This window comes from Simochromis diagramma, unplaced genomic scaffold (assembly GCF_900408965.1).
Source record: "Simochromis diagramma unplaced genomic scaffold, fSimDia1.1 OVJJ01000753.1, whole genome shotgun sequence".
NCBI classification, from domain to species: domain Eukaryota; kingdom Metazoa; phylum Chordata; class Actinopteri; order Cichliformes; family Cichlidae; genus Simochromis; species Simochromis diagramma.
The window spans coordinates 6,996,409-7,010,925 of NW_024387523.1; the positions used below are offsets into that span (position 1 = coordinate 6,996,409).

At 42.3% G+C, this 14,517-nt stretch overlaps 1 protein-coding gene across 2 annotated transcripts in view; it reads right to left on the reverse strand.

The window, feature by feature from the left end:
* Nucleotides 1-14,517, reverse strand: part of efna3a (ephrin-A3a) — a 74,413-nt gene that overhangs the window by 12,082 nt on the left and 47,814 nt on the right. The window contains exons 2-4 of one of the 2 annotated variants that reach the window (XM_040020756.1): nucleotides 3,707-4,008; nucleotides 3,365-3,433; nucleotides 1,655-1,729 (exon numbers count right to left, since the gene is read on the reverse strand). In XM_040020756.1, the coding sequence (XP_039876690.1) occupies nucleotides 1,655-1,729; nucleotides 3,365-3,433; nucleotides 3,707-4,008 (446 nt within the window). The remainder of the gene's footprint in view (nucleotides 1-1,654; nucleotides 1,730-3,364; nucleotides 3,434-3,706; nucleotides 4,009-14,517) is intronic. The other variant, XM_040020757.1, reaches the window with a different exon arrangement.

The window sequence follows — 14,517 nt, forward strand, 5'->3', positions numbered from 1 at the left end:
GTCAAGTTACAAAGTGTGCAAGTGCGGAACTGCTGAGGTGCATAGCGCGTTAAAGTCACCAACACTCTGTGAATTCAATAACTGCAGAGCTCCAAACCTCCGCTGCCTTTAATATCAGCACATAAACTGTGCGCTGGGAACTTCATGGTATGGGTTTCCCTGGCTGAGCAGCTGCGTTCCAAGCATCAGGTGGCGTGATGTAAAGGACGTCACCCGTGGACTCTGGAGCAGCTCTGTGAAGTGACAACTCACCCGTCTCTATCTGGAAGTCTGCTGGATGACACTGGGTTTGATAAACACCAAGAGAAAGAAAGCTGCCTGTGTGCCAGTTGTAAAGTTAAGTGGAGGAGGGTTGTTTTTCTTAGGTTAGCCTGAGCCTTTGGTTCTAGTAAAAGAATATCTTAATGCTTCAGCTTCCCAAGACATTTCAGACAATTCCATGCTTCCTTCCATACTTTATGGGGACAGTTTCCCGTTTCGCAAAACAGCATCCATGGAGTTATCGAGTCTGGTGTGGAAGAACTTCACTGGACTGCACAGAACCCTTACCTCAGCCCTAACCCATTTTAACACCTTTGGGATGAACTTCAATGAATAATGAGAGCCAGGCTGTCTTGTCTAACATTGGTGTCTGACCTCAAATGCTCTTCTGGATGAATGAGTAAAAATTCACACAGACACTCCAAAATTTCATAGAGGGCTTTCCCAGGAAAAATGGAAGCTGTTAGAGCGGCAAGAGGGAGCCAACTCCATATTACTATCTGTGGATTCAGAATGGGATGTGCCCATACTTCTTGTCCATATAATTGTATTATAATTATTAATGTTATAATAATCAGAATTGTTCATTATGACAATCCCTCGTGCTTCTTGAATTAACAATGGCCACTGCACTTACCATAACTGTAAGGAGGTTTCCTGTTCATTAAGGGAGTTGTACTTACATTTAAATGCAACTTAAACTACAAGAGTTCTTAATAATCCAATACCAGTGCTTCTTTTTTTCTTTGTTCTACCTTTAGTTGTAATCTTTATGCCTCATTGTGTGCAACTCATTAAAATCATTTTCATGTACGATAACGTCAGGTCAGAGACTGCTGTGTAGCATCATGACTGAATTAATGCAGCAGATAGAGGAAACAATTAATCTTATAAAGACACTGATGAATGAACGCTATAATGAGGTCAGTACTGAGGCCATTTCCATTTTGGGTGTATTGGTTCAGTGCTTCCATGCCGCTTATTGCAATTATTCCGCTATCATAACCAATAGAAACGATGCTAACTAAACAGAAAAAAATAAGACCCAATTTGTAATAATAATTTGGCACACTCCTTTTTTATAGCATATAAATAAATAGATAATTAGAGTGTATATATAAAAAAGCAGGTGCATGATAGTACTGTGGAATCCATAAGCTGCTGTGTGCACCGTCTTGCCCACATTGCACGATGAGCATCATAAGAGCAGAAAATTGAGGTTTTACCGATCAACCAGTTACAGCTTATGGATTTTCTTTCCCTGACCACAGATTTAAAAAATACTTGATTTGGGTTATTTTTTCACAATGATTGGTGCACAAATCACGCTTTGCAGAAACCAAATATGGAGCTAAAGGTTCCTGTTCACTTTTGGCAACTTAAAGTCACTCACCAATGTTGTGTATTTTGATGTTTGGCCTGACTGTGTAATCGGGAGTCTGAATGGAGTCCTCGTCTGCCTGGGAGACTGAGAAACACATCACAGCCACACATAGACAGAGAGAAGGAACGAAAGGAGAGGAAGGAATGAAACGCAGAGAGACAGAGGCAGAGAGAGTGAGACACAGACAAGGAGAGAAGACACTCCATTAAAACGACAGCACTGCGAAACAAGGGGGGGAGTGAATTTTAGGCACCATTAAATTCTGCACAGTTACAGAAGAAGATGAAGGAGTCCGTGTACCCCTGCCACTGAAAAAGCATGAAGAAATCGCGGACTTTGAATCCCCATGTGAAAATTAAAACATTAAAAGCATTTGGAACAGAATTCATTATCACATTCAGTGTTCGTGCAGACATGGAATTAAACTCAGTCTGCGCAGGCAAATTAACCATGAATGAATGATGTTTGGGTTGTGTCTCTTCATCTTTGTGTATTTCTGCCTCTTTTCTTTAGCTAATATGTTTGTCTGTGTAAGCCTGTGACTGCGATACAGAGTTAGGTGGATGGAACAGCATCAACGGAGGACGCGCACAGAGGCTGGTAGCAATTTGCAGCTCATCAAGGATGTAAAGCATGTGTCATGAATATTCACATTTCTTTCTTATCTTAAATACTTGGAGGATTTAAGGTGGGACACACACACACACACACACACACAGAATGAAAAGAAGGCAGCTGAAACCAGAAATGTTTTTTGATAGCAAGCTGTTAAATGACCTTGTTAAGCAAAGGTTGGAGCTGGTAAACTGGCTAAATGCGCTCATGCATGCACATCACAGCCATAAGAAACAGTTTACAGTTGACATTCTCCCATGTGTAGACGCATGTGCTCAAACTCCTACACACTCCTACGCACACAGATGCACCCAAACACACACACACACACACACACAGAAGCAAACAGAGGCGTGGTAGACGCATCAATAGATTAGCAGTGACAGTGGGATGGGGGGTGGGGGGTTGGTGTTAAGGTGATGTGTACACAGGGGCTGACACTGGCCTGAGTGTGGGATGTATTAGTGCTGACAAGGTTAGAGGAAAGGGGGAGGCTTTCAGCGCTGGGCTGCCTGATCAAAGGCCTGCAGGGAAGAGAGCAGGCTACCAGGGTAAAAATAACACACACACTACACCGTGCGGCAGGCTTCGGAGAGCAAGACAGAGAAAGAAGAGATAGTCAGAGAAGGAGAAGGAGGGGGTGGTCAAGAGAGCTGCGGGAGAGAGGTATGGGGAGTGACAGAGGAAGAGGAGGGCAGAGAGCTGGATCATGCAATTCAATCTATTTTTTTCTCTTTTACATCTTTTGTGCGTGTCACTTGCAGAGAGAGACAGCACATTACTGTAATAGCACAGAGACAGACAATAACATTAAGCCATCCGTCTCAAAGCACTGCTTCGAGGTAAAATACGCCATCATCAAAACCCTGCCAAGACAGCACGAGGCAGAAAAGCCTCTCTCTGAGACAGGACTGTCAGATCTTAGTTTTTCTGTGTGTGTGTGTGTGTGTATGTGTGTGTCTTTGTCTCAGTTTCTCTCTGTGTTTGTGAGATACAAACAGATAGGAGGTGAGGGCAAATGAAGTGACACAGAAAGAGAGGAAATGGTATAAAATGAGCGGAGGAGACGTATACTAAGACTAAGGCAGATTTTTCTGGTCTCACCAGTGGAGCAGCAGACGAATACTCTCAGTCTCAGGCAGCTGTGACCGTGGTGGTGGTGCGTGGGCGTGGCTAAAACAGAGAGCAAACACACACAACACATGTCAAACTTGTGCCCTCTGCAGGCCGCACGATCCCCAGCAGCCGGCTGTGTAAACGGCAGAGCTGCAACTGAGCAACAGCCCGTCCTCAGCTGAACTTAGAATCTATTAGCAACACCCACGTACCATCAGTACATGTGCGTGGCAGCAGCTGAGGAAAAGCTCCTCATTATAATCTTAGATCAAAACAGTGAATGCGCAGCACCCTCAGTCTTTCGTGCAGGTGTTCGCAGGTCTGACTCACAGATGTAGTAGTACTCCTTGCCCACGTTGAACTCGTAGCCCAGGGAGAAGGCGCTGTAACGCTGGAACTTCTCTGAGAATTTGATGGGCGCATGGGGCGCATGGGGCCGGTTGCACTCCCAACGCTTGGAGCCCTTCTGGGTGTTGCAGGTGCGATAGCCGTGGTAGTCGACCATGTAGAGGATGTACTGCTCTGCTACGACACGCTCTAGCGTCCCACGCTGACTGGTGTTGTAGTGCGGGCAGTAGATGTCCAGGTAGTCGTTGACACTGACTTGCACCGTGTATCCCTCCCTTCGGAGGCTGACATAAAAACAAAGAGAGAAATAAGATGAATGCATTCCAAAAAGGCAGAAAGAAATGTGGGTAAGTGACTATGGAACCTCTCTAAACCTCTTTCACTATCTGTTAAAGGAATAGCTCAACATTCACAAATCACAGTCTAGGTAACATTTTCTTTTTAGCCAAAAAGCAGCCTGCACATATTTCCCTGGAAAAGAAAAACTCGTTTTTGGATAAGTGAGCTTTCGCAGAGCTTGTAGATGAAGTCTATTACACTGGTATCAATTTTCTCATTTAATATTCAGCCAGAAAGCAAATGAACATATTCCCCAGAAATGTCAAGTAGCTGTTCAGTAAATAAAACCTAATTGCAGTGAAAAATACCACCACGAGATGAAAAAAAGTTTTTATGATCAACACTCTGGAAATGCAACGATGCAAAACAAAGCAGCAAAGATTTTACCGGACTAATAACCAATAAGCTGTCAGTTAATTTCTGCTTCATAACTAACTGAGCAGCTGGTTAACAATTTCAACAGTATAGTTAACACAAATGTAATGCAATGAGGGCTTAAAGAGAGTTAATCCCCTCAGCGTTTTCTTCACACCTTGAACTATTACATCTTTCTCCTCCCTCTGCATATAAAAACACACATTTTCCCACCAAATGCCCGGTGGCAATTCCAGGGAATCGTGCTGAGAATCATAATCTGTACTCCTGTCTTTTCCCCAGAGCCAGCTTCGGGCCAGGTCAATGAGGTGGAAGGAGATTCTGTCAGCGGCGATGTATGCTCTGGCTGCAGGGGACTCGGTCTACACAGTACACATGATGGAACAATGTCCCCTTTTAGCATAAATGAAATCCACTCTGAGGTTAAGAATATATATAAATATATGTGTGTGTGTGTGTGTGTCTTGTACAGTAACCCTTCAGTCGATTTAAAACAGAGGAACTGAACTGAACAACCTAAAGAGTGATGTAATAATGTCCCACACTGCCACCATGCTGTTACCAACACTGTTTGTAATGCTAAGTATACTTATTATGTAAATTACACAATCTGTAATTAGACAAAGTAGAAGTCATTAGAAGGGCTCCTGCAGGTGAGCTGATGAGATGGGAATTGTCCTAAGTTGCAGCGATGTGTAACCCACGCCAAGTGCCCGCAATGACTCATACTAACCATTAGGTGGTGGTATTGTGCTGTATTATATGGGCAAAGATCACCCTTCTTATTCTCTGCACCATTATTATTTGTTTCCTGTTGGTTGGCTTCTCTTTCTTACACATTATCTGCTTCACAAAAGAACGCACACTTTAACACTCTCATAACCACTCCTCACTGTGCATACATTATGCCAACACATGCACACACTGCTGCTGAGAGGATCACACTAACATGCACACGTGCATGCGTTACTGGGTCAGGCACCCAGAGATATTTTTCATTCAATCCCAAAATGAAGATCAGAAATGTCAGACCCTTCTCTATCGCTTTCTTACTGTGCGGATCACTTTTTCTGGATCCTCTCGCCCACTCTGATAATATTTTCCCCTCCGTTTTCTCCCCTTTTCTTCATGTATACACACATGCTGAGGCAGATGAATATCAATTCTCTTAACCAGTGTTCTTTTTGGGCCATCAATCTTATCTGTGCTTTCTATCCCCACTGCTTAGATGTGAGATGACAGACTTTTGTCTTGCAGTGTTGCGGGAAGAGACAACACAGCTATGCTTCAAAGGGACTATATTTAGAGAGGGGGTTTGTGTGGTGGAGGAAGGGAGGAAGGTTGAGATGGTGAGGAGAATGGAGGGGTAGAGAGAGATAAAGAGGTACAATGGGCGTAGGATAGAGAGAATTTGAGGGAGACATGAGATGAAAGTGCAAGATAGAGGGTGTGCTGAATAAAAAATATGCATTCAGGAGAATCCTGGATGCAAGTTAAGTCAGGCGGACTCACCGTCACTGAAAAATAAGTGTGTGAGAAGACTTGAATGCAAGGAGGGAAGAAGATCCAGCGAGAGAGCATCTGTGCTTGAGTGCTCTATCATATTCATGGATGAAAGGCCACTGGATACTGCTGAGACAGTGCAGCAAATGCAGCAAACTAGTCTGCAAAAGCATTTGTTCTTGAGCATTTGCAGGTTGGAGAGATACATTTTTGAAAATATGCAAAACGGCTCAAGAGTCTTCTTAAATGTACAGCAATGTCTTATTGTCCCTTTCCATGTAGCTTGAATGTAAAAGCTGGGGACAAATTTAAATGCAAGGATAACTTTCATCATTAATAATGTTTAGAAGAATCCAATGATTATTCAGCCTGTAAAACGGCAGCGAAAAATGACCATTACTATTTCATAAAGTTTTTGCTTTGAGCGTTTTTCCTGATGTATTACTTTAATAACTTTATCCAAATAGCGGCAGATCTGCTTTCCGCTTTTCGATGACTCATTTCAGCACTTGCATGAAGATGCGGCCCCATTCTTTTCCTCCTTATTGTTTTGGTTAGCACCTACCCTAGCTACACAGCAGGAGGACTGTTTGTTCCAAAACTGGCCAGCAAATGAGGAAGCTTGAGAAGAAGAGAGGAAGAAGGGGAGGGGAAAATGACACGGTGGGAAAAACAGAAGGTAAGGTGGGGCAGAGGAGAAAACAAGGAGGAAAGGAGACTAAAAGGGTGAAGTGAGAAGACCAGGCTTGCTGATGGGTGAGAGGAGGCGGGGAGTCCCTCTAGGTGTATGCTGTTATATAAGCAGTCCATTTAGTGGCACAAGACAAAAAGGTTGCAGGCCAGAGAGGAATGGAGGGAGGAGAGGAAAAGAGAAGCGGAAAGAGGGGGTGAGAACAGATTTAATAACTTAAGGTAGGGGGAGGAAGAGGAAGGGTGAGGGGGGGGGAAATGCTTCGAATGATGACAACAACAAAGAGTAAAGCACAGAGATGGAGGCAGTGGCCTAGACAGAGACACAGCACCCTCTGGGGATGGACATATATGTGGTAAAAGTGCATAAAAAAGACTGATGGATCTCATTCGCCTGTTGTCTCTCCTTCCCTGCACCCTTTATCCAAGTCGTTTCCTCCCTTTCCACTGTGCATTGTGTCTGCGGTGGTTTTGCTGTCTCATCACCATTTTCCTATGAGTGGGAGTGCACAGCTAGTTAGTATAAGCAGCACAAGCTGGTGAAGACTGCCAGGGGAGGAAAATAGCAGGGGAGAGATCGAGAGAGTGAGAGAGGAATGCGGGGGGGGGGTTAAAAGAGAGGAAGAATGAGATGAAGATAGCACCATTGCACCTTTCACGTCTGTGCTAAAAAGAGCCTTAGGAGAATACTGCCAGTAATAAATAACAATGGTGAGGTAGCGCTACAGCGTGAGACACTTACAAACATACAGTGCACAGAAACGGTGCATTTAGTACAGCCACAGGAAATCCACGACTGCTGCAGTAAAATGTAAAAGAAATCCTAAACAATCATATATCAGCAGCTCGGGGCAGTAAGGGATTACTAATTACAGTAGTGCAATTTCTTTGCCTGTATAAAGTTACACTAATTACACATTAAATTTTCAGTAACACTGTTACTTTGACATATTGTAGGCTTGCTCACAGCCTTATTGGAAGTTTTTTCCTGTCTGTGGGAAGGCTGTGGTAAATTGATGAGGGGGCTTGTCAAAAGTGGAAGGCGGCTAGCCTTTACCAAAAAAGAGAAAGTGCACCTCCTGCACTGGCTTGTTAACAAGGTACGTGTCCATTCAGGAGGCGCTCAGCTTTGTTCCAATTTGGAGAGTGTAAGAACTGTGAGCAGGAGGTTGGGACTTCTGGAGAGCTGTGTGTGGTCACTGAGGCTAGGCTAACTGCTGGACAGTCAGTTAATCCATCCAGATTTTGTGCCGCTTGTTAAAGGGGACGTTTTCTGCTTTTTTCCAGTTGCAGTTTTGGATTTACACGATTCTCAATTTAAGATATTCCTCATTCATTTAATACTGAGCTTTGATGTAACCCTTCAGTTCGGCTTTCTAATGATATGGGGACTCTCTCAAACAAAAAGAATGAACCGCAGATAACTGGTGCTGTCATCTCGAAATGACTGTATTAAGGATTTTCTCCATTTCTGACATCAGAATAAGCTGCTGAATAAGCTGCATCTGAAGTCTGACATTTTACACTGAGTTAAACTGAACAACATGATATTTAGTTAGCATTAAAAAATAATTTTAAAATAGCTGACATGTGCCTACACGGACACACACACACGCACACACACACACATAAAACAAAAAAGAAAGAAATAGCCTCAGGGAGCCACAAGCTAATGTACTCCTGGTGTGGTTCTCAAGTCTAGATAAATGGAAGAGTTACTTCAAGAAAGTGCATCGATGTTAAATCTGTGTCAGATAAAACATGCGGATCCATCCACTGTGGTGACTCCATGGAAGGTCATATTATTATGAACTCTTATATAAAACTTAGAGACAATAAAGTTTCAAGAAGGATTTTCATATTTAGTAAATAAAACCAATTGTGGACCACAAAAAACTCCACATTCTCTTCATTCACTGGTTTCACTGTTTCCCAACCATTTTTATCTATATAGCAAAAAAGGCCTCTAAGGATAATCCATAATACTGATTACAGAGATCATACGAATTCACTATTCTTAAAATCAAAAACATTAAAATTCATTGATCCAGTTTTTGCATCTCTCTATGTGGAGCAAAACTGTGGAACAAACTGAATGATGAGCTGAAGGAATGTCCAAGCCTGACCCAGTTTAAAAATATACGGTTTTTCAGAGGTACAGGAAGGAAGAAGGGCTTTGATCAGGTGCTGTGACCCATCTATGTGTGTATATGGATATCTGTTGGTGTGCTACTGTGTGTGTGTGTGCGTGTGTGTGTAAGTGTAGTAAACAGTAAAGAAGGTTTTAAACAATGACGCAAAGACAAAAGGTGATGACTATTTATTAAATAGTGGGCTTCTTCCTACTCCTTTGCATCTGTCTGTCTGTGTATCTATAACAGATTAAGAAAAATACAGTGACCTTTGCTGCTGAGTAACTATTAATTTTTCCAGTTTTCAAATAACTTGTCCAACACTTGTAAAATTTTATTTCCCTTGCTTTCTACACGAGTGGTGACATTTATTTTTGTTTTGCTTTCCCAAGCTCGAAACTAGAACGGATCCAAGAGCTCAGTCACTTTTTTTTTTCTGTGTAATAATTTTTGCCAGATTACATCAAAGAGAAAGCAGAAGCACAGACGCCGCTGGCTTTCAAGGAAAAATAATCCTGGTGCATTTGTATTTGTTTATTTTTATTTGTCGACTGACATGAATGGATATGAAATGTCTAAACCCACTACGGTATTCTCCACATTCACAGAAGTTGGTAGTGTTTGTTCTGCCACAGGTTCGCCTTACATTACTGCCGGAGGCTCTACTGTTTTCAAAAATCCATTAAAAACAGCTGGAAGAGACAAGTTGTTGCTTTTCACAAATGCAGTCCAACCCTGCAGTGGAAAAGGCAGTAATAGCGTTTGATTGTAGAATGAAGCACTTGTGGGTTGCATAGGCATTACTGCAGATAGGTACTGCTGAGTATAAATAACACCAGTATCATCCTTTGAAAATACACAGTTCAACATCTGTTACAGGCTCAGTTTTATACAATAATATTGATGTTACATGAAAACCAAATAATGGTTTTAAAGCAAAATTCTTTCATTATTCTGCAAATCTCCCATAGCCTTGTTTTGTGTGGCCAGATTTTCTTCCTAGATACAATTATTTTGATCTTGGGAATCCTCTACTCCTCCATGATTTATGTGCTTGAACATCTACAAAGCAATTATGAACAGAGCCGTCCTCTGTCAAAGACAGTAGTCTCACTATGCTTTAATTTAAAGTACTGAGCTTTGCATAAACTACCAACATTTTACACAGCAAGTAATCTACACTCACCCAACACTCTATTAGGTACACCTCGTTAGCACCTTTTTCATTCAGACCTGCCTTAATTACTCAGCTGCGCATACAACATGCAAATCTCCTGTTCGATCACATCTCTAAGGTGCTCTGCTGGATTGAGATCTGATGACTGTGAATGCCATTTGAATTCAGTGAACTCACTGACATGTTCAAGAAACTAGTTTGAGATGATATGAGCTTTGTGACATGTCAGGTTATCCTGCTGAAAGCAGCCAACAGAGGATGAGAACACTGTGGTAATAAGGGGATGCACACAGTCAGCAGCAATACTCAGGTACACTGTGGGCTTTAAAAGATGCTCAATTAGCACTAAAAGGACCAAAGTGTGCCAAGAAAACATTCCCCACACAATTACACCACAACCAGTCTGTGTCACAATACAGGATGGAGCCATCCTTTCATGTTGCTTACACCAAATTCTGAGCCTACGATCCAAATGTGGCAGCAGAGATCTAGACTCGGGCTCAGGCCAGGTTGTTTTTCAATCTTCTATTGTTTATTTGATACGCCTGTGTGAATTGTAGCCTGAGCTTCCTGTTTTTAGCAGGAGTGGCACCCGGTGTGGTCTTCTACCGCTGGAGCCATTCTGCTCCAAGGTTCAACATGTTGTGCACCCAGAGACCCATTCCTGTATACCTTGGTTGTAATGAGTAGTTATTTGTGCTACTATTGCCTTCCTATCGGCTCGAAGCACTCTAACCATTCTCCTATGACCTCTGGCAACAAGGAGGTATTTTCTCCCAGAGAGCCGCTGCTCGCTGGACATTTTCTCTTTTTCAGATCATTCTCTGTAAACCTTAGATAGGGTTGTGTGGGAAAATCCCAGCAGATCAGCAGTTCCTGAAATACTCAGACCAGCTCATCTGGCACAAAAAATTATGATATGCTTAAAGTCACTTAAATCAACTTTCCTCCTCATTCTGATGCTACAGCAGATCATCTTGATCACATCCTTAAATGCACTGAGTTGCTGCAGTGAGCAGTTGAACTGTTATACCTAATAAAGTGACCAGTAAGTATATATCTAATTAATAGTGCAATGCAGGTGTCCACAATGTTTTATGAGTTTTGGTTTGGAATATAATATATAATAGAAGCTTGCAGTGCATGTATTGTGTTTCTGAGAGACGCACTGTATTTTGATCAAAGTTGCAAACTTTTGTCAGATGAGGTCAGCGCGACATCCTCACTGATTGCCTTAAAAAACACAATCTCTCCGAGGTAATCACCGTCAGCCTCATCGGGAGGATAAACTATCGAAGCACAAAATGGCGTGACTTAAACGGCATTCACCAATCGTCTGTTTAGCACCGACAACACTCCTCCAATCAAGTCCCCTGGCAGGGCCTAGCTAGACTCTGCTGATTTTCTCCGTACCTCAGCACCAAAACTCATTACTTGCACATGCACATATGCACACAATGGACACAGACAACCATGAGACGTGAACACACACACCCACACACAATATCTCCTGCGAGTCGTCACTGATTGAGTTAATGCTGCAATTAACGGCCCCGTTTACAATGTTTCGATCCAAAATGGAGGACCAGGGGAGAAACAAGTGCTGAGCCAGTTTATGGGAAGTGGCATACGATGCAGCTCACTTCTATTACTATTAGACGACTGGGAGTCATCCACTAGTTTCCTCCACTTCCTCTGTCCACAGTGGTCTCTGAGAGATAGAAAAATATTACCTTTTCATATTTGCTCATTTCTATAGTAACCGCCTCCCAGTTCATTTGATGTTTCTACTTTTGCCTTTACGTTTGCTTGTTTTAGTTTAACTTTACGGAAAGCTTAACAGTCCATTTTAAAAATCTACAAATATACACAACTAAGATTCTGACATATCGAGAGTTTGATGATTTTCAGAGTAAAAGCTGGAAACCGCTCGGGGACACTGTCGAGTCTGTAACTCTGCAAACGCTGAAATGTCAAAGCTTTCAACTGACTTAATCATTTCACTAATTAATACATTTGTGTTGACGTTGCCCGATCATGACATTTACACTGCATGCCAACAACAGGGTTTAACACCGTCATGAGTGGAACATTAAATACATAGTTATTCCTGATGTAATTTGACCGTGCAGAAAGTTATAGATTTCTGCTTTGAAGTGATATTTTATTGATCTCTTCTTAGCAAAAATTTCTTAGCTCTCTTTGCTTTTTCCTTCTCAGGAGAGCCACAGTGCAGTATCAGCTAAAGAGCAGCAGCCAGCAGCGAGCCCCAACACAGAGGCTGAGAAATGAATCTCGAGGTAAAGTTAAAGGATGACTTCTCTGCTCACTATTCCATCCTGTAGTCAGTACATCTCCCCCAACCGCACTCCAGGCTTGCTGTTTTATTAAGTGAGTGGAGGAAGCAGGCAGGACCCATTCAGAAATGTCAGCTATTAGCCACATTGTAACAGAAGCAAATACAATTACTGTAGAAGAGCATGTCTGCAGTAGTTACTCTAAACTAAATGTAAGGTATGACCTAGAGAAACTAAACCATAAACACCAACCTGGGTTGCCTGGCAACCTTAAATATACAACATATAATATGACTAACATGAGGGCGTCTTCCCTTTTCTCTGAATAATTTAATGAATCTTTAATGAATGTGTAAATCCTAAGAAATCCCTACACCCAATCCCTTGGGACAGAGTCCAAACGGCTTAGATGTAAACTGAGGTGAAAAAAGGGAAAAAACAACCAATCTTCACACTTCAGAAGCTTTAATCAGAAAATAGCTGGTATCTGTGTCTGATAAATGCATTTAACGCTTAACTATTTTTCATTATTTATTTCTGCATTTTTATTTATTCATTAATTACTTCTATGATACACACAAGTCTATTTGTTAATCGTGTTTGGTCAGCGGAGTATGACGTTCACGGACGACACCGTTTTCCGTTGTGAGAGCAGGGAACAGATGAGGTGGAGGTATGTGCTGGAGAGAAGAGGAATGAAAGCCAGTAGAGGCAAGGCAGAGTACATGTGTGTGAATGAGAGCGAGACAGGTGTAACAGTGAAACTGCAAAGAGCAGAAGTAGTGTGGGTGGATGAGTTCAATGACCTGGGGTCAACCATCCAAAGCAATGGACAGTACACACTAGAGGAGGAGGAGAGAGTCCACGCAGGGTGGAGTGGGTGGAGATGTGGAGCTGGAGGCGCTCGAGATGAAAATGCCAAGAGTTTCTTTGGGAGTGACCAGGATAGACATGATTAAGAAACGAGTATATCAGAGGAACAGCTGAGGTTGAGCAGTTTTGTAGACAGGTTTAAAGAGGTTAGGCTGACATGCAGAGGGACAGTTGATATATTGGGCAAAGGAAGCTGAATTTGGAACAATTTGTCAGGCAGGACTAAGAGAGGAAGACCACAAAAAAGATTCATGGATGTAGTGAAAGAGGACATGCAGAGAGTTCGTGTGATGGAAGAGAGTGAGGGGGGCAGATGATCCACTGTGGCAACACGTAAAGAGAGCAGCCAAAATAAGAAGAACGAGATGTGTTTGGCCATATTTGTCTTTCTGCTAGTTTCTTATGTATCGTCATGTATAGTTTTACCCCTTCAGGCCTCTAAAAATGATTAAATAAAATAATGATAGAAGAGAAAATTGACTTTTAATTTGGCTTCACACAGTCAGATATCCAGCAAACACTTCTGACAGGGACACCAGAGGACATTTTTTTAATGCTCGATTATGCAAAGGCCATTTTTTGTTAGCTATTACTGGCTCACTGGCTATACGTGTTTGAGTTGCAGCAGCGAGGGAAACAAAACTCATAATGATCACCCTAATAACGCCATTTCCACAGCTCCAAACTCTGATTAAATCACTTGCAAAGATTTACGGGTTTGCTGCCAGCTCATTCAGAGGAAATATGAACAGGCATACATTTCATTGATTAATCTGTGCGGTTTAAGCTGCTCTTTACTTTCCAGACATCCACAGAGGAAGTTTAAATATCAAACTGAAGAATGGATGACACAGTTGAATATTAAACTGTGGCTTTCCTCCAGCTACACTTTTTGCATAAAATAAATATAACAGAGGCCAGTAGGCATCTTCGCTTTTCTTTTATTACACTGGAATGTTTCCAAGGACCACTAGGGAATATTTCTCTGGCTATTATTGGCCCTTGGGCTTTAGGCTTTGCATTGGTGTGGCAACTCACACTGTCAGCAATATGGCTTGCACTCAAATCCAGCAATTAAACTCCCTATGCTCATAACTCCGGTTTGGTTTAATGCAATTGGGATTTTGAGTGGCTCAAATATCCATGCTGCTGTGCTGTCCAAAAATCTGGTCATTTAATTGGAACGAATGGCGTGGACAAAAAACAGTCGAACATAAAAAGAAAACGAGAATAACTCCTCTCCTAATCACACCAAAACCTTCAGATGTATCATAAACCGATGCCAGTTCCCAGTCACGGCCAGTCTTGAAAAGTGATCCATCCCGCTGAGCTCTCGGTGTGATCGTACCTCGCAACATGCCGCGATAACAAGGGTCCATCTCTCCAAAGGTGAGGCTCCAATTGTAC